Here is a 26487-nt window from a genome sequence, read left to right on the forward strand (position 1 = left end):
ATAAACATTGTCCTTACAGATTCAAAAGATGTATTACTCTTGAATGACAGCAAAAATGAGTATTTTAAGACCAAGTGATCATACCAGCGCCTCCATCTGTCATGCAGTGAGCACACTATTCTTCAGATTCCACACGCCGAAACAGACACAGGAATAGTGCACATTTTTATAGGTTCACATTAGATTGAGTGACCATGTAAGGTTGGTACTACTTACATTTTTCAGATGATAAGCCATATTTGAGGTTGATAGGCCCGATGCATGTATTAGGACAGCCATTAATGGTCTGTATATCAAAGACTTCATGACTTCACCACTTTTTGTGAATTTTTTTTTCTGCATCTAAGAAACTAATAAAATTTTAGCTAACCAAGCCTCTTCTAATTGAACAGTTAGTCGACTATTAGTAAGGACATTGTTAAAATAGTTTGTGTGATATCAGTAGTTCAACAGCAATTTTATGAAACTACAAGAATACTTTTTGTGTGCAAAGAAAACCAAAACACTGGCTTTATTCAAAATTTCTACTACTTTAATATTTAATATTGTCTTTACTGCCTTTCTGGGCCTTGAACGTGTCAGTTGCTTTGCTATCTATGCAGGGTCAGAAAGCTCTCGGATTTCATCAAAAATATCCTAATTTGTGTTCTGAAGATGAACAAAGGTTTAAAGAGTTTGAAATGACATGAGGGTGAGTAATTAATGAAAGAAATTTAAATTTTGGGTGAACTATCCCTTCTAGTGGTGTTGTTTTCAAAACTACAAACACTTTTTTTCTGGTTAAATAAGTACACCATCTGGGTATATGAAGTATATACTTCTTATTGTTGGAATTTTCAGTGTGAACTCACTACTCCCAGTGCAAATTGGAACACATCCTAAGTGTGATTATTCTAGGTTACATAGGATACATTTAAGGTGGGTGTATTCATTAAGGTGGGTGTATTCATTATGGTTGTGGCTATCAGAAATAGGAGTAGGTGTAATTATCAAAGGTGACTCATCTATTTGAGATGATGGGGTGTGTGTGGCTATATTAAGTGGGTGTGGCCAATCATGGGTATGGCTATCAAAGATAGAAGTATAGAAGTATGCATGATTATAAGAGGTGGTAAGGTTATCAAAGATGTGTGCGGTGAATATAGTTACCTGAGGTCGGTGACTTGCTCCTCTCTAGGTCCAAAGACACCTGATTATCAGAAAGCTCTGTAAGGCCTGTCATGGAGGAACATGGAAGGCACAGTAAGAGGAAGGGGATAACAATAATGACCGGGTTCCAATACTACCAAACACATTTGCATGCAACAAAACACCAGGACAAACAATGTGGTCTGAGACACTATTATGATCCTGGAGCAATGCAGGGAAGATGTATAGACATCTGCATAACATAGAGTTTTTAAACTTTTAACTAGGTGTATATACATTTTTAGCTATGATGAGGTTGTTCTACTCCTGTCTGCTGTGAATATGGGCTTTTTAACCACTGCAGTAATACTGGAGTATATTAACTCCAGAATCAAGCATGTGCACCAGCACCACCAACAATTTCATGCAAGTGTGTGTGTGCAGGAGAAAGAAAAATTGCATCGATGTTACTCAAGGCACGACGGTAAAATATGATAAGGCCTGCACTGCAGAAATAGCATCATTTTACAAATGTGTGCGCAAACTAAAGTTCCTGCAAAGTGCATGCTTATTAGATCTTGATGACTAAAAAAATAATAACTATAACTTTATTATGGTCGTATACAGGAATGCAGTGAAAGCCTCATTCTCACAAATGAGATAAATCCTTTGGCAGAGTATGTTTTGTAATGAGATACTATTTTTGGGCCATTGTGATTTTTAGATACATTTCAGATTTATTTATTTTTTTGAAAAGCTTCTCTTTTTTAGCAAAGCTGAATTGACCTTTATTAGTATGAAAAATATAATATGAATTAGTATGATTTTTTTCCCCCCACATTTTTATTAGTTCTCTTTTCATAGATTGTGTAAACATGGCCATGTATGATTGGTTCATTACACAAACCTTTGGCACAAATCAATAAAACACTTAGCAAGGAGACAATCAAAGATTGTTAATGGATGTTTCTGTCTGCAAATTCAGAACGTGTGAGTATGATATTCTGTAACAATTAATTGAATTACTAAATAATAATATATTGTATTAAGTGTAATATGGTAATTCCACCTTTTGTAAACTTCATCAAAGTAACACATTTTAAACAATGACATCCCATTGTCTGTGCTTTGCCTCCTTGCTGTTGTGTTGCCCCCACTGGCGTTTCACTGGAGACATGACTTACTCTGGTAGGAAGTACGGATCCGTTTCTTTGAATCGGAATAAAAGCTAGACAGGCCGCGCATGCAAAAGTCTGCAACAGCGCCCCCATGCCCCAGCACCGCCACCCACGAGAGGAGACATGGAGCGAGGGAGGAAAAGAGGAGGAGAGAAGAACAAAACAGGCTCAGAGTGACAAAACGCGTGTGAACGCAATCCGAGCAAGACCCAGTGTACTGAAGAAGAAAATAAGGGAATGAAAATAGGATAATAATGCCTAACCTTTTGTACTTTTTATTTCTTCCGAAAAACAACAAAAAATAAGGCAGAAAACAGAACTGAAGAGAAGGAAAATTCTTTTTGGATTAACAGCCACTGCAGGAGGTGGCACTGAAATTGTACAAACAAACAAACCAACCAACAAAACGAACATAAACATAAACATAAATAAAAATGCCTTCTCTGTGTCTATCTAAAAGTGTATATGTGAAGATGTATTTATATGCATGAGTATTAGATATGGATTTATTTTGCTGATGGATACCCTGTCTAAACCGAGTGTGAGCAACGGGCAACAGGCGGCTTACAGGAGCTTTGCTGTCTTCAAACTCATTGGAAGTTGCTGCTTCACAATATTTCAGTGTTGATTGTAAGGTAAGCATATTATTTTATTGTTTCTGATACGGAAGGGTCCAAAAGTCTGAGACCAGACTAAAGTTCTGGGTTTTAAAATTTATATCAAACCTGGAGATAAACAGAAAGTTTTTGGATTTTAAAATCTGAAACCAAAAATGTTAATAAATATATAATTACTTTTTTTGTTGCTAATCAAATAAGCCAATTTTTTACCAATTCTCATTCAGCTCTAATTAATTTATGTCACAAGCCAAAAGTGTCCAATAATGTATTGGCCACTGGTAAGTCTTAAAGGAGAGGTTCGCTTCAAGAATACATTTTAACTGATAATTAACTAACCCCCTTGTGATCCAAGATGTTCTTATCTGAGGAAAACATTCCAGGATTTGTGTCCATATCATGGACTTCAATGGTGGCCTAAGGGTCCAAATTGAACTTTCAATGCAGCTTCAAAGGGCTCCTCACGATCCCAGTCGAAGAATAATGGTCTTATTTGGTGAAACAATTTGTCAATTTCTAAAAAAAAAAAATCAGGTCTAGAGCCCTTTAAAGCTGAATTTAAACTTTAATCTGGACTTTCAACCCATTAGCTCCTATTGAAGTCCACTATATGGAGAAAAATCCTGAAACATGAACATCCTAGATGACATGGGGGTAAGTCAATTATCAGGAATTTTTATTCTGGAAGTGAATTTCTGCTTTAAACTGTGGGTGTACATTATTTTAAACATGTTTACATTACTATTAAAAAACGTAGGGTCTGTGGGATTTAATTTGATTGATTGATCAAGAATGCATTAAATTGAACACAAGTGAGAACAAAGATATCACTCTCAAAGAAATGCATAATATACATACATATATATATATATATATTATTTTTTTATTTTTTTCTCCGTAATTTTTTTATGTATTGGTGTTTTATTGCTTGTGCTTCTGCTGTAAGGTGTCCTTGGGTGTCTTGAAAGGCGCCATCAAATAAAATGTATTATTATTTATTTATATATATATATATATATATATATATATACATCAAAAAATCCAGAAAAAAAAGCATTACAGTTTCCACAAAAATATTAACCAGCACAACTGTTTTCATCATTGATGATAATTCTTTAGCAGTAAATCTGCATATTTCTACAGCTACAATTCAGCTCTGAAATCAAAAGAACTACTGTGTGCACTTTAAAATGAATGGGGATGCTCTAAATACAAACTTTAGATTATACTGGCAATACAATTTGAAAAAAACTGCATTTAAAATGTCAAAATAGAAACACTTTGACCAGTGGTTTCAGACTTTTGGATCCCACCATGTATAAAGCGAATGACTTAATCAATGATAGAATAAAAACTGAGTGGGACTTCTGCTCCTTTCAGGCCATCAGATTGGAAAACAGAGACAGCGTGTACAAAACAGTCTCTTTATACACGCTTGCCTGTGTGTGTGGGTGAGCGTTAAGACGTTCTCCCTCTTTTTTGAGAGCTTACATAAGCTACGGATCAAAATCACTCTTCGACCGCACCGAACGACCTTTCTGCCCACCTCTGCATCTCCATGTCGGCTCAAAGCCTCTCGGTTTCTAAAGATACAGCTGCCTGAACAAGAGGAGGGAGAGCGACCACTTTGAAGTGAGGAGCCAGCATGGCCGCCTCCCCGCAGCTTCGTTTTGATGAAGCTCTATGAAAACAGATCTTCATCTTCAGCTTTCACTTATGACATCTTTCTCTGGATGGTCCGTGTGAGTGTGTATGTATGTGCGCGAGCAGTCGGGGTAGGAGGATAGAGGAGGGCAGGTGGAGTGAGATCTGTGCTGGATTAGTAACAGCAAGTCCGTATGGCAGGTTACGCTGTGTTCTCTGTTAGGTGTCGTGCTCAGGCAAAGACCAACAGCAACAGAGATTCAACAGACGACATGCAGAGAAGGCAACCATGAATGCAGTCTGTCCCATGCAGTTAAAGACAGGGACTGTGTGCGTGTGTTAAATGGAAGAGAGACAAATATTTACAGGCGAGGACAGAAGCCTGAGATTTGCAGTGTGTTTCTGATAGCTGAAATGCTGAGCATGTTTGCAGATGCATGCCAGTGACGTGTGTGTTCACAGATGATGTATTTTAAAGCTTTGCTACACAGAAAAACAATGTATTTGAACATTTGTGGGATTCTGAGACACATGGTGCATGTGTACCTGATGTGGACTGCCGGTTTTTGCGAGGAGAGCGTGTTAGTCGCTGGAAAGGGTCTGCGGATCCATATAGCTCCAGAGTGCTCATACACAGCAGAATGGTTTTCTGCAGGTAGTCCACAACTGCCAAACCATTGCAGTTACCTAGAGCCAACCTGCATAAACACAATTACAGTTTAGGTTATAAGTTTACATACACCTTGCAGAATCTGCAAAATGTTAATTATTTGACCAAAATAGGAGGGATCATACAAAATGTATGTTATTTTTTATTTAGTACTGACCTGACTAAAATATTTCATATAAAGAATGTTTACACATAGTCCACAAAAGAAAATTATAGTTGAATTAAAAAAAAAATTAACCTGTTCAAAAGTTTACATACACTTGATTCTTAATACTGTGTTTTTCCCGGAGGGATCCAAAGCTGTTTTTTTTTTTTTTTTTTTTTTTCAGTGTTCATGAACATTTAAACTGCCTGATGTTCTTCAGAAAAATCCTTCAGGTCCCACAAATGTTTTTGGTTTTTCAACATTTTTTTGTGTATTTGAACCCTTTCCAACAATGACTGTCTGATTTTGAGTTCCATCTTTCCACAATGAGGATAACTGAGGGGCTTATATGCAACTGTTACAGAAGGTTTAAACACTCACTGATGCTTTAGAAAGAAACCCAATGCATTAAGAGCCTGGAGGTGAAAACTTTTGGAGTTTGAAGATCAGGGTAAATTTTACTTATTTTGTCTTCTGAGAAACATGTAAGTATCTTCTTTGGATTCTGAAGAGAAGTACTAAATGAAAAATATGATATATGAAATAAGATATTCAGGCAAAATATTTTTTTTTTTTTACACATGTACACATCTTCATTATGTTCAAAAGTTTTCACCCCCAGGCTCTTAATATATTGGGTTTCTTTCTGAAGCATCAGTGAGCATTTGAACCTATCTATCTATATATCTACAAAGATATATATATAGCAAATGCATAACTCTTTTCTTTTTAACTTTATATGCATCAAAGCATGTTCATTGAATGTTCATGAAGGTTCATGTGACATTGAAAAATGTTTAATTCATCACTGGGAAATCCCACACCCCTGGGTCCAGTCATGGACAAACAAATTACAAGACACACACAAATTTGGCCTGAATGACACTGAGCGTGCAGTGACATTTAATCTGCTGGACTGAATTCAAAGGAATTCAAAGTCTTTCTGTCCATGGTAGCCAGACATCACCATGGCAACCTTTGCTCATAATTATGCTTTAGTGATTAAAGTTGCACGTGTGACTGAATCAAATACAATGACAACAAGTGAGTGATACAAAACAAGGCCAAATTATAATTAGACATTCACCACTTCAAAAATCAAACACTCTGTGAGCTGGAATATTAACAGCTGGACACGAGTTTGGAGTTTTAATAATGACAAAATCAATTCCATTAAACATGGAAGAACTGATGCTTGATTACCATACGCATATACCATAGTGAAAGTCGTAACAAGTACACAAAACCTTGGTAATATCTTGATATATTTGAATATAATATTTATGCTCAAGATAAACTAGAACACACAATATTAAAGGGATAGTTCACCCTCATGTCATTCCAAACCCATAACACCTTTGTTCATCTTCAGAACACAAATTAAGATATTTTTCATAAAATCCGAAAGATTTCAGCCCTTGCATAGATAGCAGAAGGCCCATTGGTTCTTTGTGCACAAATAGTATTCTCCCAGCTTCATAAAATTATGGTTGAACCACTGATGTCACATAGACTATTTTAACAATGTCCTTACTACCTTTCTGGACCCTGTTGCTTTCTATGTAGGGCCAGAAAGCTCTTGGATTTCATCAGAAATATCTTAATTTGTGTTCCGACGATGAATGAAGGTCTCATGGGTTTGGAACGACAGGAGGGTGAGTAATTAATAACAGAATTTTTATTTTTGTGTGAACTATTTGAAGATTCTATTGACAAAAAAGGAGGGGCAACTTACAATCCGTAGGCGGAGTTTAAATCCAAGCTGGTGATTTGTTGTGGCGGCTCTCCATCAATCCATAATAACTGAACCACCAGCTCTGCCTGGTATCCAGGAGGCATTCGGATCATACGATCTTTAACCCTGTGTGAGGTAAAAGTATTCAAATAAAGTTTATTGTAGAATCTAATTTGATTGTTACACTTGTATTCAACCGAATACTTTCTTTATAGTGTTTTCTAGTAAGCAAGCTAATGTTGTGTCATGTCCTACATAAGAAAACATAAATATTGAGAAATTTCTATATAGTCTCACTTGAGGCAAGGGATGCTGTCCCGCACACTGTCCGGTGTGTTGCTGCGGGGACTGGGAGGCTGAGGTTGGGGCGAGTGACCGCTGGGGTCTGAAAAACATGGAGTGTTCTCTGTATCCGATGGAGAGATGACATCCTCCATCTCACACTGCAATCGCACTTCTAGGGACTAAACACAAACACAAAACAAAGGTAATCCATCATTCTTAAACTCTTTAAGGATCATCTTAAAGGATTAGTTCACTCCTGAATTAACATTTCTTGATAATTTACTCACCCCCATATCATCTAAGATGTTCATGTCTTTCTTCAGTCGAAAAGAAATTAAAGTTTTTAAGAAAAACATTCCAGGATTGTTCTCCATATAATGGACTTCAATGGGACTTCAGTGCATTGAAACTGCAATTTGGACCTTCGACCCATTGATCCCCATTTAAGTCCACTATATGGAGAAAAATCCTGGAATGTTTTCCTTAAAAACCTTAATTTCTTTCCAACTGAAGAAAGAAAGACATAAACATCTAATCTTTTTATCAGAAGACAGAAAGTCCATACAGGTTTAGAACGACATGCGAATGAGTAAATGTTGATAGAATTATTGGGTAAACTATCACTTTAAGAACACGCTCGTTTTCTCAACTCACTGTGATGGTGGTGTTGGCGTCATGTTTGCTGAAGCGGTACAGAATGACGTGGGCGCTGATGCCGACCACACAAAAGATACGGCTCTGCGGGCACCAGCTGATCATTTGAATGGCATAGGGGTCTTCCTCCACAAGCTCAGCGCTGCGTCCCACATCTCCAGTCTTAGGCTTCTCAAACACCTTTGACGTCTTGAGCTTATACAACATCTGGAGTGTGACTGACAGAGATGGAAGTTATCACCATCATCACATCTTATCACAAACCGAATGTGATGCACAAGGTGTTTAAACGGAAACAGTTCTTTAAAGGAAATATTCTGTGTTAAGTGCAAGTTAAGCTCAATCGACTACACTTAACAGTGGCATAATGATGATTACCATAAAGATTAGTGTCAAATTTAATGAAAAAAATCTAGGTTGCTGTTAGCCACTTAACGATCGTTCACACTAAGAGCAACAACTGTGACAAAGTTTCAGTTAATAATTAAAGTTTTAATAGTTTTAATGATTTTATGCAGACTTTAAACAGCTGTATAGCTAAAATAGCAAAACATTTCAAAACGAGAATTCATGTAAACTTAACATTTCTAACATTTCTGTAAGTTCCTCACCATTTTTTGACAGAAAACAAGAAATAAATCAATTATTTTTGTGGTAATCAACATTGTGCACAATGTTGGTTGAGCTTAACTTGCACTGAACCTGGAACATTCCTTTAAGTAATGCCCATGGTTGTGAAACCAGCACATATTTGGTATTTGAATGTCCATTTTGGTCATTTATCATTTGCTCTTGTAGAGAATGAAATGAGAAGTGAAGAATCATATGTCAAAGCATCAAGGGAGGTTGTTCTTCTAAAACAAGGCAGCGGTAAGAAAGAGTGAGACGGAAACAGCATGAGGCTGAAAGGGGGGAACAAGCTTGTCAAAGCATGGACACTTACTCGCTGTGGCATCCCAAAACTTTATTGATCCGTCTGCATGTCTGAGGGGGGCAACAAAGAGGAAAGACAAAGAGCGATCGTATGAGTGAATGAGTGTGTGTGTTAAACCGCTTAAGAGAAAGCAAGCAATGACAGCTATGGAAACAGGAGGGGAAAAGAGGCAGAGAGAACAACACACAGGGTCAATAGCGCTATTGAATTAAAGAGGAGAAGTGCGATGCATTTACCAGTGAGAGGCAGGTAGAAGGGCACATTTTAGACATCATTGACTTCAAGTGAAAACAAACGGAATCAATGCATGCTTCGGAACAAAAACTAAATCAATTCAGAGTTTTCAAGCATATAAAAATACTATAAATGATGTGGGTGGAAAGTGTTTTGAGACAGGGGCGTGAGTCTATTTTAGGTATGAAGCACTTTTTTTTTGTTATACCTGCACAACAATTCTTCTAAAGCTACTAAAGTTCAAGATAAACGTAATTAATTTCATTCATAAGAAGCATTTTACTTTTATAAGGAATAAATGACATTTTGAAATTTATTCACATAGAATACAGTTATTTTACATTGAAATAATATTTCACAATATTACAGTTTTTTTTTTCTGGATTTTTGATCAAATAAATGCAGCTTTGATGAACATACTGTAAGAAACAAAAACATTATTCATGACAAAAATCCTTTGGGAGGCATGTATGTTGGACATTGTTGGTAGATACCTAATCAGAATAATATACTACAGAATGTGTGGAAAGTCAGTTTAAAAGTTAGTTATAAAAGTCCACAGGGTCAAAGTTGTCCAAATTTGAAGAAACACCCATAAATGTATTATATCTAAACCATCATTCAGTGGAGATTTGGCAACAAGTGTCACATTTAGTTTTCACTTCCAATATTTTTCCTTTACCTGTCAATACTGCTGTGAGCGACAACGTGATAAATGCACAAGCATCCAAGCGAGAAAATGAAATGTGTTGCTCAGGGACAACTGTGCCATCCACACATTCAGTTTCAGATAAAAAAGCACATATTTTACTCAGCTTGTTTATATATTAGTTTGTATGTTCATTTAAAAAGCTAAAAGAGCTTTCTTATTCTTCTTGCCTTCAATGACTAAGAGCAAAAGTTCATGTAAATATAACATGCAAATAACAGAAAATTATTCTAACATGTTTACACAAGCACACAAAGAACAAAATTTATCATGATGTTCACAAAAATATTAGGCAATAACTGTATAATTAACCAATATAAAGTTAAATAATCTGTTTCTTCAGCACCAAATCAGCATCTTAGAATGAATTGTGAACGATTATGTGATACTGAAGACTATGCTCTAAGATTTAGCTTTGCCATTACAAAAATAAATTATATTTTAAAATATATTGAAATAGTATGACTGTTTGACATTTTTTTTGTACTGTATCTCGTTTCTGAGCAGCAGTTGAAGGTTGATAACATAAAGCGCACACAAATTTACTTACCCTGTGATGATAATCTCTGGATATGTCTGTGAACCAACCGTCCATGTGCCACCACTGACTGGCCACTCCTGAACACAAACACAAACTGATAAAAACACTCAACTGTCTTGCAAAATAGATGGTATGTTACATTGACTGAGCATCGCAAATGAAAGCCTGCAATTTGAGCCATTGAAAAAAAATGTTGACAAACCTTGTGGCTGTAGCCGGTCTTTTTGTGTTTAGCTCCTATAGAATAAAGTATGGGTATGATGTCGGGGGGACAGTCGGCAAAGTAAGCCGTGCACGTGACTGGAGACTCATGGACGTCCATGGGGTAGGGGTTCTCAAAGATAGGAAAGCTAAACAAGAGAGAGACTTCAAAATAAATAACTGGTATTTATAAAACACAGAAAATGGGACTCTCAATTTTGAAATTCAAATTTTCATAAAACAGCCTATACTGTTGAAGTCAAAAGTTTACATTCACCTCGTAAAATCTGCAGAATTTTAATTATTTTACCAAAATAGCAGGGATTATACAAAATGCATGTTATTTTTTATTTAGTAATGACCAGAATAAGGTATTTCACATAAAAGAGTTTATATATAGTTCACAGGAGAAAAAAATAGTTGAATCTATAAAAATGACCCTGTTCAAAAGTTTACATACACTTACATAGTAATACTATGTTGTTACCTGAATGAGCCATTTTTTTTTTTTTTTTTTGTGATAGTTGTTCATGAGTTACTTAAACTGCCTGCTGTTCTTCTGAAAAATCTTTCAGGTCCCATAAATTCCAAAAATTCCTTTTTTTTGGCATTTTTGTGTATTTGAACCCTTTCCAACAACGACTGTATGATTTTGAGATTCATTTTTTTACACTGAGGACAACTGAGGGACTATGCAACTATTACAGAAGGTTCAAATGCTCACTGATGCTTCAGAAGGAAACGTGATGCATTAAGAGCTTTATTTAGGCAAAATTAGAAAAAAATATATATCCTCATTCCATTCAAAAGTTTTCACCTCTGGCTCTTGATGCATCGTATTTACTTCTGAAGCATCAGTGAGCATTTGAACCTTCTGTAATAATTGCATATGAGTCCCTCAGTGTGAAAATATGGATCACAAAAAAAAAAAAAAAAAAAAAAACACAAAAATGCTAAAAAATGTAAAAAAAAAAAAAAAAAAAAAACAGAGAATCTGTGGGACCTGAAAGACTTTTCTAAAGAAAAGGGGGCAGTTTAACTGTTCAGGACAAAATTAATCAGAAAAACACAGCTGTGGATCATTCAGGTAACAACACAGTATTAAGAAGTCGTGTATGAAAACTTTTGAACAGGGTAATTTTTATAAATTCAACTATTATTTTCACTTGTGGACTATACGTAAACGTCTTTTTTCTGAAATATCTTATTCAGGTCAGTACTAAATAAAAAATAACATGCATTTTGTATGATCCCTTTTATTTGGGTAAAATAATTAACATTTTGCAGATTCTGTAAGGTGTATGTAAACTTTTGACTTTAACTGTATACACACATATCCATGACTGTACAACAACTGAATTCTGTATTAAAGTGCATTATTTTGTCATAAACAGCATTACAGCAGGGGTTTCCAACCTTACTGTAAGTTAAAGTGACCAGAAGGGATAAAAGGGCTACATGTTTGAAATACTTAAGAATGTGCATTATTACGATAAAAGAAACTGAGGCTATTTAAAGAATGTGCTCTGTGGGCGACTCTAAGTGGGCTACCAGGTACTGATACCCATGGGTCTTGTATTGAAGCCACTGGCCTATATTTAAGCAATTGAACTACATTATCCATCAGAAGAATGAATAATAATTAAGAATGTCATCAAAATGATAAATTGTAAGTGCTACTGTTAGGACATCGGATGCCCATTTTCCACAAGTTGGTATAATTTTTTTTGGGTCTTTGGTTAAAATTTCCCGTTTTGGTGCATACCTCTTTAAATGATAATGAGTTACAGCTCATCCCGCCTTCTCCTCTGTATTTTGTGTATTCAGTAGCGCATTACCATTAAAAAAACTTCAAAACTAATCCACTGAGACCTCAGTGGCTCTGAGGTCAGGAGAAAATGAAGACTCTTATATTCACTTTTACATCTAACTACAAAACACCTGCATTGCTTACTAATTATTGTCGCTACAGCTGCTCAAGGCCGGAGAAAATGGCGGACAGTGTACAACTGGCTGAGGGCAGAAATATGCTAATACATGGCAGTCTGTCAGCGGTCGTGGGCGGAGCTTGAGCAATATGACATCAATCAATAAGGCTTAATAATTGAGACTGTTTGGGTTTTCTGGGGTTTAATAAAAAGGAGTGAACAATTTTTTATCATTGTAGGGCGGTTGTAATTATAGGACAAATTTATATGCAAACACCATGTAAAAGTGAATTCTGCATCTGATGTCCCCTTTAAAAAAGGTAAGTGTTAGTGCCTTTATCATATTGCTATAGCTGATGTCAAAGTAATACGCTTAAAGTTGTGTGTGATTTTACCACGTTTAAAAAAATGCCTGTATTAAATAATTGTAACATACATTGCAGCCTTGAGTGGCGTATGGCTTTTGCTATATAAGTTTATAATGTGTTTAAAGAAGATCAAACTAAACTAAAATACACTTTAAAGTTTGAGTTTAATGGAATTATGGACCACTGTCTGGTTCTGAGAGAGTTTGAGTTCTAGCAGTTTGTTTGTTCCTTCAGTGCGTCCTTGTGAAGTAATGGCCTTAAAGCAAAGAAAACATCTGATGTCAACTGGCAGAGTCTCTATGGCAGGAGTAATACTTAAAAGAGTGACAAACGGCCAGTTGGTGTGTGTGTACGAGAGAGAGAGAGTGTGTCAGCCTGACCTTGGCTCTGCTTCTTAATAATGACTCATTTGATGGATGTTTATGACTGACAACTCCAATGATATTTACCCTTAACAAATAAACACACAGTCACACACTCTCAGATTTAAACCCTTTTCCACAAAGCATCTTCAAAAAGTAACACACACAGACAAAATTTATTGAGTGTTGAGGGATGTTGCCTCTGGTGGAAGTACTAGTGTGAGGTGTTGTTGGAGTACATCACATTGAGTTACATCATTCAGCTACACACACATGGCATAAAGTGTGTGAGTATGACAGCGGAAAGAGAAAGAGAAGCTGAAGAAGTGATTGCTCACTTGCTCTGGGTTAGGTCGACCACAACGAAATCTTTCTCCAGTAGAACAACCACCGCATACGGCTCCTGGACCTCTGTCAACACAAACACAACAAATCACCATCTATAAACTAAAGAGCACAAAACATAGATTTATGATTGTAGATATGGATATTATTTCACTGAAAGAAGACGTATGAAACTATAACACCGGACTTCCATTGTATGGACAAAATAAATATATTAGAAATATTTGTGTTCCACAGAAGAAAGTCATACAGAAACATCACCGTAATATCTACAGTTGCAGTCAAAAGTTTACATACACCTTGCAGAATTTGCAAAATGTTAATCGTTTTACTAAAACAAGGGGGATCATACATGTTATTTTTTATTACATTCTTAATACTGTGTTACCTGAATGATCCACAGCTGTTTTTTTGTTTAGTGATAGTTGTTCATGAGTCCCTTGTTTGTCCTAAAACTGCCTGCTGTTCTTCAGAAAAATCCTTCAGATCCCACAAATTATTTGTTTTTTTCAGCATTTTTTGTCAATTTGAACCCTTTCCAACAATGACTGTATGATTTTGAGATCCATCTTTTCACACTGAGGAAAACTGAGAGACTCATATGCAACTATCACAGAAGGTTCAAAAGCTCACTGATGCTTCAGAAGGAAACACAATGCATTAAGAGCTGAGGCGTGAAAACTTTTTGAATTTAAAAAAGAGCAGGGTAAATATTACTTATTTGGTCTTTTAGGAAACATGTAAGTATCTTCTGTAGCTTCTGAAGTGCACTACTAAATGGGGGGAAAATATGATATTTAGGCAAAATAAGAAAAATGTGTACATCTTCCTTCTGCTCAAAAGTTTTCACCCCCGGCTCTTAATGCAGCATTTCCTTCTGGAGCGTTTGAACCTTCTGTATTAGTTGCATATGAGTCTCTCAGTTGTCCTCAGTGTGAAAAGATAGATCCCAAAATCAAACAGTCATTTTTGGAAAGGGTTCAAATACACAAAAATGCTGGAAAACCAAAGAATCTGTGGGACCTGAAGGATTTCTCTGAATAACAGTGGGCAATTTAACTGTTCAGGACAAAAAAGGAACTCATGAACAACTATCACTAAAAAAAAAAAAAAACAGCTGTGGATCATTCAGGTAACAACTAGGGCTGTCCCCGACTATGAATTTTCATAGTCGAATCAGAATTTTCGAATCTTTCTATAGACGGTTTCATCGGGCGCACGCGCCTGGACCTAAATTAACTTCCGGTTTGTGTTTGTTTATCTGTCTGGTTCGTTTCGCGGGCTACAAACGCAGCTAATAATGAGTAATGAAGTTGGTGTCAGGTTATTGTGCTGTGGTATGTGTTTCCCAAACATTTATTTATTTGTGGCGACCTGCCACGATATAAAAACCGACTGATTTTCCAATTGGAAATTGGAATTAATAGACTAATTAATTAATCTATTAATAGACTTCGTTGAATAAACGTAATGCACGTTTAAAAATCAAACCGAGGCGTGGGTGTTTTTATATCACTGTTTTTCTGAAGAAAGACTGTCTTTAGAAAATGTCATTTTCATTTCATCCTGCATAAGGCAGCGTTTTTAAATTAAGAGCTGCTTTGTCTATAGCCATTACCGGGGAAACCTCGTTTCTCGTGCTTAAAGCACCTCCTGCTGGCAAATAATGAGTTTGCATTTTTAATAAATCAGTCTAATTTACGCAGCCAACATATTTCGCTTGTTATTAAAAAAAATAATCTACTCTAGAAGGACTTAGCTGTTGTTATTGATTCTATTTGGATGTCTACCGGAAGTTAAGTTTGGGCCACAAAAGCGCGCATGCGCAGTAACGTTTGTTTATGTTGTTGCCGTTGAAACCGTCTATAGTCGACCGATAGTCGAATCATCTAGGCTTATGTGTGTGTGTGAATGGGTTGGGAGGGGCACGACACTATAGTCAGCAGGAGGGTAAAACAGTTTTTATTTTATTTTATAAGCGACCAAAACTGCCTGCCAACTGACAGACAAACTTATTTAGGTTTAAATAAAAACACAGAACGCGTCTTTTAGTTCTAAAAACGCAAGGCGCACAGCACTGCCTTTTTTTGGTGACTTTTAATGAAAGAGCAGTGTGCTGCGGTTATTTTATGTTGCTAAGCAACGACCAAAACAGCTGTCCTGTCAGTCAATTTAAAGGATTATAGCGCGAGCGCTCTAAAATCTTAGTAATAATAATAATACAGCTCCGGGTTACCCACGATAGACACCAAAGGTTTCTCCTCCATTTCTTGCAGTCTCCGGACTTAAGCAACGGTAAACTTTCGCCATCACAACAGAAGGCCCGCCACTCCATTCATTCGATTGTACAATGGAAAAGAACGCGAATGACGTTGGGCGTTTTTCCGCTCAGAGTTGATTTTTTTTTTTTCAACTTCAGGCGCTCAGAGCGCTCCTGCAAAACGCGAGGCGCCGGGGGCGCATAAACAGCGTGCAGAACGCTCACTGCCAACAGAAAACCATTCAAAAGAGGCGCCTCCGACTGCAAAAACGCGTTCGGTGTGATCGCCGCCATCCCTGCCGTCAAGATGGTCCTCATCTCGTCATGCATCAGGGAAAGTGAAAATTAAATTAGTCACAGGGGTGGTTGGATGGATTTATTCACAAACACGTAAAAAATATTTATTGAACGCTTTTTTCTTTTCACTTTTGTTTTTACTGCATTATCATAATCAAAGGCTGTATATAACTTAATATAACCGTACAAAACCAGTAGTTCTGTGTGCAATTAGACATTGAGCACCCCCATATTGGCAAAATGGTATGATGCTCGTTTCACCCGCGAAGATTCGACTGTGAGATCGGTGGTCGAATCAGGCTCCGCATATCGATGCATCGAATCTTCGACTATTCGGGGACAGCCCTAGTAACAACACAGAATTAAAAATCAAGCGTATGTAAACTTGAATGGGGTCATTTAAAAAAAAAAAAAAACTATTATTTTTTCTTGTGGACTGTATGTAAATGTCTTTTATGGGAAATATCTTATTCAGGTCAGTACTAAATAAAAATAACATGCATTTTGTATGATCCCTCTTTTTTTGGTAAAATAATAAAAAAAAGTAAACTTTTGACCTCAACTGTAAAAAAAAAAAACATTTGTAGGTTAATTCCCCCATTAAGTGTAATCTTTGTTGTTCTTTTAAGCAGATTTGTGTTTTTATTTGAGCATCCTGACTAGCCTGTGAGATCTGTTTGTCTGGGCAGTGGAACATGAGGTGAGTTATCAAAAAAAAAAAAAAAAACAGTTTTAAAACTCATTACATTAGTACATCCTTTTATTCTGGTGGTGCAGAAATTACACACTTCAGCTTTAAGCTTTGTGAGGGAATACTGATGACAAGGTGACATCCTGAAACCAAGGGGACGAAGGCATTAATTATCTTCTGTGTGTGTTTGTGTGTAACAATTATGCTCTGAAGACACAGTGGAATCCATTATACTCTTTCATTAAAATCGTACAGGTCATGCAGATGCAGGGTACACACTGTGCTGTATGTGCATTGGTTAGAATGAATGAACAAGCAGAGAGTTGAGAGGGAGAAAGGAAGATAAAAATGTGTAACACCTGAAATCACTTCACAGTTGCTGGATGTTTGCCATCTCTTTGCTGTTGTATTCTGGGGAGCGAATTCTGTGCATGTGTATACATGTGCTTGACAGGGCTTTGTCTGTCTCTGCTTTTCTCAAGAGAAAAAGACAGATATAGCGATACACTCTTTCCCCTTGACTGAACTGAGCCGAAGCTGTCACTTCTCAAACCATTCGGAATCAATTCCTCTGTAGCATCTCACCTTACTGATGTCAGACTCGCAAATGGATTGTTCATTTGAGTTGGTTGAGTCTAAAGATTTTATGTAAATGATTCACAATGCACTTACACCACCATGTAAAAATAATAATATTTTTTAAATGTCTTTTATACTGACCAAGGCTGAATGTATTTAATCAAAAATACAGTAAAACCAGTAATATTATGAATTTATTATTTAGCTGAATTTTCTTATTTCTGATTATTATCAATACTAAAACCTGGAAACCATGCTGCCCTTTTCAGGATTCATTGGTGAATAGAAAGTAAAAAAAAACAAAGGAATCTTCTATAACATTATAAATGTATTTAGTATTTTAATTTGTTTAAAAAAATTCTTACTGACCCCAAATTTATAATAGTAATTGATAAAATCACTGAATTGTTAGGGAGAATTTTCTGGGGGATAAAACAGTAAGTCAAATATGTTAGAAGCATATGCTAAATATATATAAATATGTGATCATGGACCAATAAACCAGTCATACGGGTCATTTTTTTGCACCTGAAAGCTGAATAAATAAGCTTTCCATTGGTGTGTAGTTTGTTAGAATAGAACAATATTTGGCTGAGATCTAATTATTTGTAAATCTGGAATCTGAGGGTGCAAAAAAATCAAAATATTGAGAAAATCACCTTTAAAGTTGTCCAAATGAAGTTCTTAGCAACTTAATAATATTACAGATATATTTACAGTAGGCAATTTATAAAATATCTTCATAGAACATGATCTTTACTTAATATCCTAATGATTTTTGGCATAAAAGAAAAATTGATAATTTCAACCCATACAAATTATTTTGGCTATTGATACAAATATATCTGCGCTACTTAAGACTGGTTTTGTGGTCCAGGGTCACATATATTAAATAAAATTAAATACAAATACAACACTCTAATTTGTCAAACGTAATAATACCCAAAAATGTATAAATGATAATATTTAACTATACAAATATTTAATTTCAAAATAAGAAAGATTTTAAATACAGAACAGGGACTTTTTGGAACTCTACTTAATGATGCTTCAAATGAATCAGTTATTTAAACTGAATCATTAAGCAATGTGTGAATGAATGAACTGATTCACTTAAAGGGATAGTTCACCCAAAAATTAAAATTTGATGTTTATCTGCTTACCCCCAGGACATCCGAGATGTAGGTGACTTTGTTTCTTCAGCAGATCACAAACGAAGATTTTTTAACTCAAACTATTGCAGTCTGTTAGTCATATAATGGCAGTGAATGGCACCAAACCTTTGAAAGTAAAAAAAAAAAACATGCATAGACGAATCCAAATTACACCCTGTGGTTCGTGATGGTACATTGATGTTCTAAGATGTGAAATGATTGGTTTTTGCGAGTATTTATAGCATTGTCCAACAACTCTCCCGAGCGCATGCTCAGCATCCGCATCCGGCACGTTACATGTGTACGCGTTCTGGCGTAGTATATGCAAATGCCGGACACGATCTGTCGCATGAATATGACACTCATTGTTTACACAGTGCACAGAGATTGTGGGTATAGCAACTATTCAAAATGGTAATTACTTGCGCTTATCCTGATTGTTCAAACCGATATAAATTAAAAAGATTACGTTTGTTTGTGAGAACTCATCCGGGACTGTTGACTTTTCACCGATTTCCCCCTCCGGCGCTTGCGTATACTACGCCAGAATGCGTACACGTGTAACGCGCTGGATGCTGAGCTTAGTTGGACATTGCTGTGTTTTAAAGGTAAAAAATGAAATAAATACTGTTCAGTTTCTCGCAAAAAACGATTGTTTTATGTCTTAGGACATCAATGTCTCGTCACGAGCTGCAGGGTGGATTTGGATTTGTCTGTGCATGTTTTTTTTTTTTACTTTCAAAGGTTTGGTACCCATTCACTGCCATTATATGACTAACAGACTGCAACAGTTTGAGTTAAAAAATCTGTGTTTGTGTTCTACTGAAGAAACAAAGTCACCTACATCTTGGATGCCCTGGGGGTAAGCAGATAAACATCAAATTTTCATTTTTGGGTAAACTATCCCTTTAAATTAACCCCTCCACTCTCTGTGAACATCAGTGATTGGGTCTTCAAATAGAAAAAGAACAAAAACTTGATTTTACTCAACCTAATTAAACATGGAAGACAGCAGGAGACAGGACTGACCTGTTCAGTACACTCACCGTTGAGATAGGGCGTGTCACAGAGCACTATAAAGTCCACTATTGGATAGTCCATCTCTAACACTGTGATGGCTTTACCATGCATGATGGTGAGGGTAGGTCTCCGTCCTGCCTTATCATATGAAAGGCCCCCAGAGAAGACAACAAATGCTTCACTACTGGAAAACGAAAATAAAAACACTGTTAATGGAAAACCAATTTATTTCTTTAAAGCTGCAGTCCATAACTTTTGGTGCTCTAGTGGTTAATAAACACAACTGCATGCGTCTTGTGGAAGAACATTGTAGCCGGAGCTACGCAGGTACTGGGTTACTCCTCAGCAATTCCTACAGAACCAGTCTAAAATAGTCTGAATATAAAAACCTATTAAAGGTATATCGTAGTGATTCAGGATTAGCCAAAAACACGGTTTGGAAAATGGATTTATGATGTACTCACTTATTATATAAGTTTTGTAAATTATGAACACAAAAAAGGTACAGACTGCAGCTTTAACATGTCAAGAACCAATAGCTTCTATCGTATTGGAAGGCGAGTTTTAAGCCACACAACACAACCTCACTTTGACGTTTAACGTCCCCTCAATACGTTCATAGTGTAGGAACGCATTGTTTCAATTTAAAGTCTTTTTCACAACCCTGAAATACTCTCTATGCAAATAGGAAGAAACAAAAGGGGGTAAACAATATTACAGCTAAGCTAATCTAAAATATCATTAAAACTGAGGCGGCCACTCATGACCACTTCGCTGAACAGAGCATAGGGGGAAAAGGCAAAAAAAACAAGCAATCAAAAATGTAAGTTTCTTCAAATTATGTTTTGCTGCTCATCTCTCGAGAAAAACAGGCTTTGTAAAAATAGGCAGTAAACTTCAATTGTTTTGTGACAAGATAAAACAGCAGTAATGGCTCTCGAGTGGAACTTGGACACATCTGTCGCAAGCAAATAGGAGGATTAAATTCATTCACAGTTGAGTTTGAGACATTTGCGTGTTCTCTTACCTGTTTCTGGAGGTCTTGTATTCGACCTTGAGAATGGGTTTACATGACTCTTTTCTACCATCTCTCTGAGTCTTGCCTAGGAAAAGAGAGACAAAATTGTGATTTCTTACTTTTTTTACCTGAACCTTTTTTTTTACGTTTATGTCCAGAACTTTCTGATAAAAAAAAAAACACTTTTCCCAGCGTGTGTGTGTTCATCTTTATATAACTACTGAGCACAAGGCCGGGACCCCGAACATAGTGGCAAAGATTGAGAGTGAATCATTTATTCCTGTCAAATCAAACACACACATTGCGAACCCACACACTGAATCATCCTCCATAATGAACACACCTGGTGAGGGGGTGTGTTTGCTGACTACGTCAGAGTCAGATTTCACTGATAGATGGTGAGTCATGGCTAAAGGGGTTTTTAACTGTGTGTGTGGGTTTATTCAGCTATACTTTGGGGTCAAATTTAGCCTTAGAAGTTAGGTAAGATGGGCAAAACCTCCATTTTGGGACATTTGAAGACATATTTATTTAGAAAAACGATTCATAAATCAAAGGAATATACATTTTTTAATTATACAAATGCAAAAACGTTTATTTTAAAGGTGCTTTTGGGTGTGGGTTAGGGTTAGTCTTGTGTAAACTGATTTATAAAAAAAAATAATAATAATAAATGGCTATGGGATATCCTAATCTAGGGCATAAGAATGATACACCCATTGATAATAAACATTTTTTTTCTTTAACAAGGTAAAATATCACATATGAATTGTATTATTCAACTGATTTAAATGCAAATAAAATAAAATAAAATAAAATAAAATAAAATAAAATAAAATAAAATAAAATAAAATAAAATAAAATAAAATAAAATAAAGGTTTTTGCAGGTCAATGCCTTTTTTGTCCAGGCCTATCAATTTCTTTAAAAAATATTCAAATTACAATTCATACAGCTCGATTGGAACATCTTAAAAGCAATTTTGACATTTTTGAGAGGCTTAAAGTAAAAATGTCAAGAATGTGTAACTGGCTTAAATTACATTTAAAAAAGTAAACTAGCACTATTTATTATTACTATATGACAAAAGACCATATTATGTGTGTACCCACCATGAGGGAAGGTGACTTGAAAAGGTTTGGCTGTATTTCTCAGATTCCACATGCTCAGACTGCCATCAGAATGACTGCACATGAACTGCCGCCCCTCATGATGCCAGCTTACTGAGTGAATAGCCTAACAGAGAGACGCCAGAAGAGAAGTGATCAGGAATGCATAGGTAAATATTTTAAATAATGGCCAGATCATAACACAATTCATTTGTTTCATATTTGGCCACTTTTGTGCCACAATACAACAGAGGATAGGAAAAGAGAAGAAAGAGAAGGATTGCCACCATAGCTCAGCTCAGCTTTGGCTAGGTTAGATTAGAGTAATAATTTCTGTAAATAAACAATATATACCATCAACTATTGCTGTGATCAACTACATTTCAAAACTGCTAATAATAAAAAATGTTTCTTGTGCAGCAATTAGCATTTTAGAATGATTTCTGAAGGATCTTGTCACACTGAAGATGAATGAATGGCCGCTGAAAATTTAGTTTTGCCATCACAGGAATAAATTACCTTTAACTTTTTCCCCACCAGCGTTTTGGAAAAAAGTTGCCAGCCACCAACAGCATTTTTGATAATTTTCACTAAACTTTCATGGCCCTCATAATATTTTGTTGTATGACTTCAGATGAATATCTGAACATGCAATATGTTCTTAAAAATTACGAACAGAGCCTTGACTAAAAAACAAACAAATTTAAATTAATTCTAGCGTCAGGAATTCTTTTTTTTAATCAGCACTTGAGTAAGTTTCATAAAATAAAAGCAACATTTTAAGCAAAAAGCTGAGAAAATCACATTTTTATTAAATACTACATCTGGATCCTATATGCTGTTTATTGTTGATGATCAAATTATTTTTATGCATCTGCTTATATACACTACCAGTCAAAAGTTTTTGAACCGTACGATTTTTAATGTTTTTTTAAAGACGCCTTTTCTGCTCACCAAGTCTGCATTTATTTGACCAAAGTACAGCAATTTTTTTAAATATTTTAACTATTTAAAATAACTGTTTTCTATTTGAATATATTTAAAGTAATGAATATATTTAATATGTGACCCTGGACCACAAAACCAGTCATAAGGTTAAATTTTACAAAACTGAGATGTATACATCATATGAAAGCTCAATAAATAAGCTTTCTATTGATATATTGTTTGTTAAGATAGGACAATATTTGGTCGAGATACATCTATTTTAAAATCTGGAATCTGAGGGTGCAAAAAAATCAAAATACTGAGAAAATCACCTTTAAAGTTGTCCAAATTAAGTTCTTAACAATGCATATTGCTAATCAAAATTTACATTTTGATATATTTACAGTAGGAATTTGACAAAAAATCTTCATGGAACATGATCTTTACTTAATTTCCTAATGATTTTTGGCATAAAAGAAAAATCAATAATTTTGACCCATACAATGTAATTTTGGCTATTGCTACAAATATACCCCAGCGACTTAAGACTGGTTTTGTGGTCCAGGGTCACATATATAAAATGTAAGTTATTCCTGCGATTTCAAAGCTGAATTTTTAGCATCATTACTCCAGTTACATGATCTTTCAGAAATCATTCTAACATTCTGATTTGTTGCTCAAAAAACATTTATTATTATTATGTTGAAAACAGTTGAGTAGAATTTTTTCAGGGTTCTTTGATGAATAGAAATGTCAATAGAACAGCATTTAACTGAAATAGAAATCTTTTGTAACATTATAAATGCCTTTATCATAACTTTTGATCAATTTAAAGCATTCTTGCTAAATAAAAGTATTAATTTTTATACCACCACCCCCAATAAAAATTATACTGACTCCAAGCTTTTGAATGGTGAAATTACATTTTATTTTATAACAATAAATATATTAAAATAGAAAAAAGCTATTTAAAAGTTTAAAATATTTCAAAATTGTACTGTTTTTGCTGTATTTTGGATCAAATAAATGCAGGTTTTTTAAAACATTAAAAAATTCACTGTTCAAAAACTTTTGACTGGTTGACCTTTGACACGATTCTGCGTCTTACTCGCCTGTGTTTTTGATCGGGAGATTCTGGACTCATTCAGGAAATGCGTAATAGCGCCCCTGAGTGTATAACTGTGAAAACGTGGAAACCCAGAAAATTCAGTGTTTGGTGGGGAAGTGTTGTCTCACGATGAATAATGGAAATTTTGTGTTTGGCACGGAAAGAGTTCAAATATACTAAAACAGAAAAGAGTTATTCTAAATTATAATAAAATGTCACACTATTGCTGTTTTAACTGTATTTTCGATAAATGCAGCTTTGGTAAAAATAAGAGAACAAACAAATATTTGAAACAAAAAACAAGCAGTTGAGAAGAAGACAAAGAAGCAACAATAAAAACAGTCAGAGCAGGTAGAAAGAGAGAAAAAGAAATTCAGAGATGCTGTCACATGTGTGCATCGTCAATTTAGGTCCGGAAATTAGAGAAATCAGAGAACTGAAGACATGACTAATAGTTCCTGCTCGTGAAAGTCTCTTTCCCTCTCTCTTCCTCTCTCTCTCTCCCTCTCTCTCTCACAGACCTTCATCCATCTGAGAGTCAATAATCCGATATCAGTAATTACTCCACCATCAAAGCAGCCTGATCTCCACTCATCAACTCACTAATGTTACACAGTAAATAATAAGTCAAATTATATCAGCGTCAGATTTATGTGATGTTTGTTAGAAGTATGTATGAAAGTGTTGAAAGTGTTTGATGCTGATGTTCTATAATATTTAAAGGCGCACCATGAAATCATCTGAAATTGAATCTGAAGGTGGTTAGTCAAACACGTTAGTGGTTGTTCTGTGTTCAGTCTATTTGTAGACCACAGATTTGTCTATTTGTACCTTTCCAAAAATCTATTTCTATTTCTTTCAATGCTAACAAATGCATCCCTTTGTGTCGCGGTTCTCATTCCCTCCTGTCTTTTTGCTCCTGGATTCTCTCTTATCCTTTCTATTAAAAGTATGATTTTTTCCCCCACACACATGTGCATACCAGGGGGGCATCTAAAGTAGCAATTAGCAGACCCCTAGACATTTCCATTTACCCACTCTGACAACGCTTGCCGAGCGACGGTGCCTCTGTACAGGCGGCGCTGACAGATGATCAGAGGGCGCCATCAACGAACTGAAACCCGCAGTAAAGCGTTGGAAGGAGAAAAGGGTGAGTTTTTGGAAGGTTTTGTGCGTGCCGCTGTGAGCCAAGGGGCGCTGTGATTGAAACATGTTTTGGAAGGATGAATGCGAGCAGCTGGCTGCAGGAGGCAGTTCCCCTTTCAGAAGAAAGATAAAGTTGTGTGCCAAGCAGTGATTATGCTAAACAGATCCACATGGCACAAGGAGGGAAATTAAATCAGAAAAGTGACTTGTGCTCAGTGTTGTTGTAAATCAGCAACAGTGTGGGAAAAAAAAGAAAAAATGAGCAGATGAGCCAAGTGTTTCGTAGCAAAAGTAAATTTACTTGGACAATGGAGAGCGAGAAAGGTGTCATTTTTTATTTATATAGCCTAGTTTTTTGTTCGTTCTCCAATTTATTTTTGTTTGTCTTATTTTTGGCTGAGGGCTGGATTATAACAAGGTGATAAACCGAAGCTTTCAGGTCACAAATGTGCACACACATAGAAACTGTGCACCCACACAGAGACAAAAAAATATATATACATACACTATATTGCCAAAAGTATTGGAACACCCTGTTCTAATGAACAGGTTTGACTACTGTAGAAGCTTCCATGGGTACAAATCCTAATGTTTAATCATATAATGATATTCTAGGGGATTGTGTTTTTCTAATTTGATAGCAACAGCTTTGATAGGATCCTTTTCTATTCTAACATGACAATGCCTCTGTGTGTAAGGCAAGGTTCAAAAAGAAATGCTTGATTCAGTCAGTGTGGAAGAACTTGACTAGTCTGCAGAAAGCAAAGTCCTAATCCTAGCTGAACATCTCTGGAGTGACTTTAAATGCAGACTTTGAGCCAGAAACTCATCACCAAACACCAATGACTTGTAACTATGGGTGCAGTCATTTTTGACACTTCCAAAATGGTTGCAACAGAGATGGAAACACAATTTATAAACACATGAATTGTTTCCATCTTTGTTGCCACAGTTTTGGAAGTGCTTTTTTCTGTTCTAAAGAAGAGGTGTCCCAATACTTTTGTCCATATAGTGTATGTACAAGTCATTGGTCTTTGGTGATGAGTTTTTGGCTCAAAGTCTGCATTTAAAGTCACACCAGAGGTGTTTAGCTGATATTAGGCTTACCTATCAGTTCTGATTCTGCAGACCAGTCAAGTTCTTCTACACTGACTGAATCAATCATTTCTTTTTGAACCTTGCCTTATACACAGAGGCATTGTCATGTTAGAATTGAAGAGGGTCCAGTCAAAACTGTTGCTGTAAAATTAGAAGCACACAATCCCCTAGAATATCATTATGTGCTTAAACATTAAGATTTGTACTCATGGAAATTACTAAATTAGTCAAACCTGTTCATTGGAAGGGGGTGTTCCAATACTTTTGGCAACATAGTGTATACTGCTGTTCAAAAGTATTTTGAGATCAGTCAGATTTTTTTATGTTTTTAAAGAATTATCTTATGCTCATCAAGGCTGCATTTACTTGAATAATGAATGAAAAAAATGTGAAATATTATTAC

At 35.8% G+C, this 26487-nt stretch overlaps 1 protein-coding gene across 8 annotated transcripts in view; it reads right to left on the reverse strand.

The window, feature by feature from the left end:
- Window positions 1-26487, reverse strand: part of stxbp5l (syntaxin binding protein 5L) — a 215583-nt gene that overhangs the window by 47502 nt on the left and 141594 nt on the right. For 5 of the 8 annotated variants that reach the window (XM_073845457.1, XM_073845455.1, XM_073845452.1 and 2 more), the window contains exons 8-20: window positions 21809-21932; window positions 20707-20782; window positions 19706-19863; window positions 13672-13744; window positions 10677-10824; window positions 10484-10551; window positions 9000-9040; window positions 8057-8274; window positions 7415-7581; window positions 7118-7243; window positions 5114-5265; window positions 2313-2381; window positions 1150-1215 (exon numbers count right to left, since the gene is read on the reverse strand). In XM_073845457.1, the coding sequence (XP_073701558.1) occupies window positions 1150-1215; window positions 2313-2381; window positions 5114-5265; window positions 7118-7243; window positions 7415-7581; window positions 8057-8274; window positions 9000-9040; window positions 10484-10551; window positions 10677-10824; window positions 13672-13744; window positions 19706-19863; window positions 20707-20782; window positions 21809-21932 (1486 nt within the window). The remainder of the gene's footprint in view (window positions 1-1149; window positions 1216-2312; window positions 2382-5113; window positions 5266-7117; window positions 7244-7414; window positions 7582-8056; window positions 8275-8999; window positions 9041-10483; window positions 10552-10676; window positions 10825-13671; window positions 13745-19705; window positions 19864-20706; window positions 20783-21808; window positions 21933-26487) is intronic. The other 3 variants (XM_073845458.1, XM_073845456.1, XM_073845453.1) reach the window with 1 other exon arrangement.

Source organism: Garra rufa, chromosome 8 (genome assembly GCF_049309525.1).
Source record: "Garra rufa chromosome 8, GarRuf1.0, whole genome shotgun sequence".
NCBI lineage: Eukaryota > Metazoa > Chordata > Actinopteri > Cypriniformes > Cyprinidae > Garra > Garra rufa.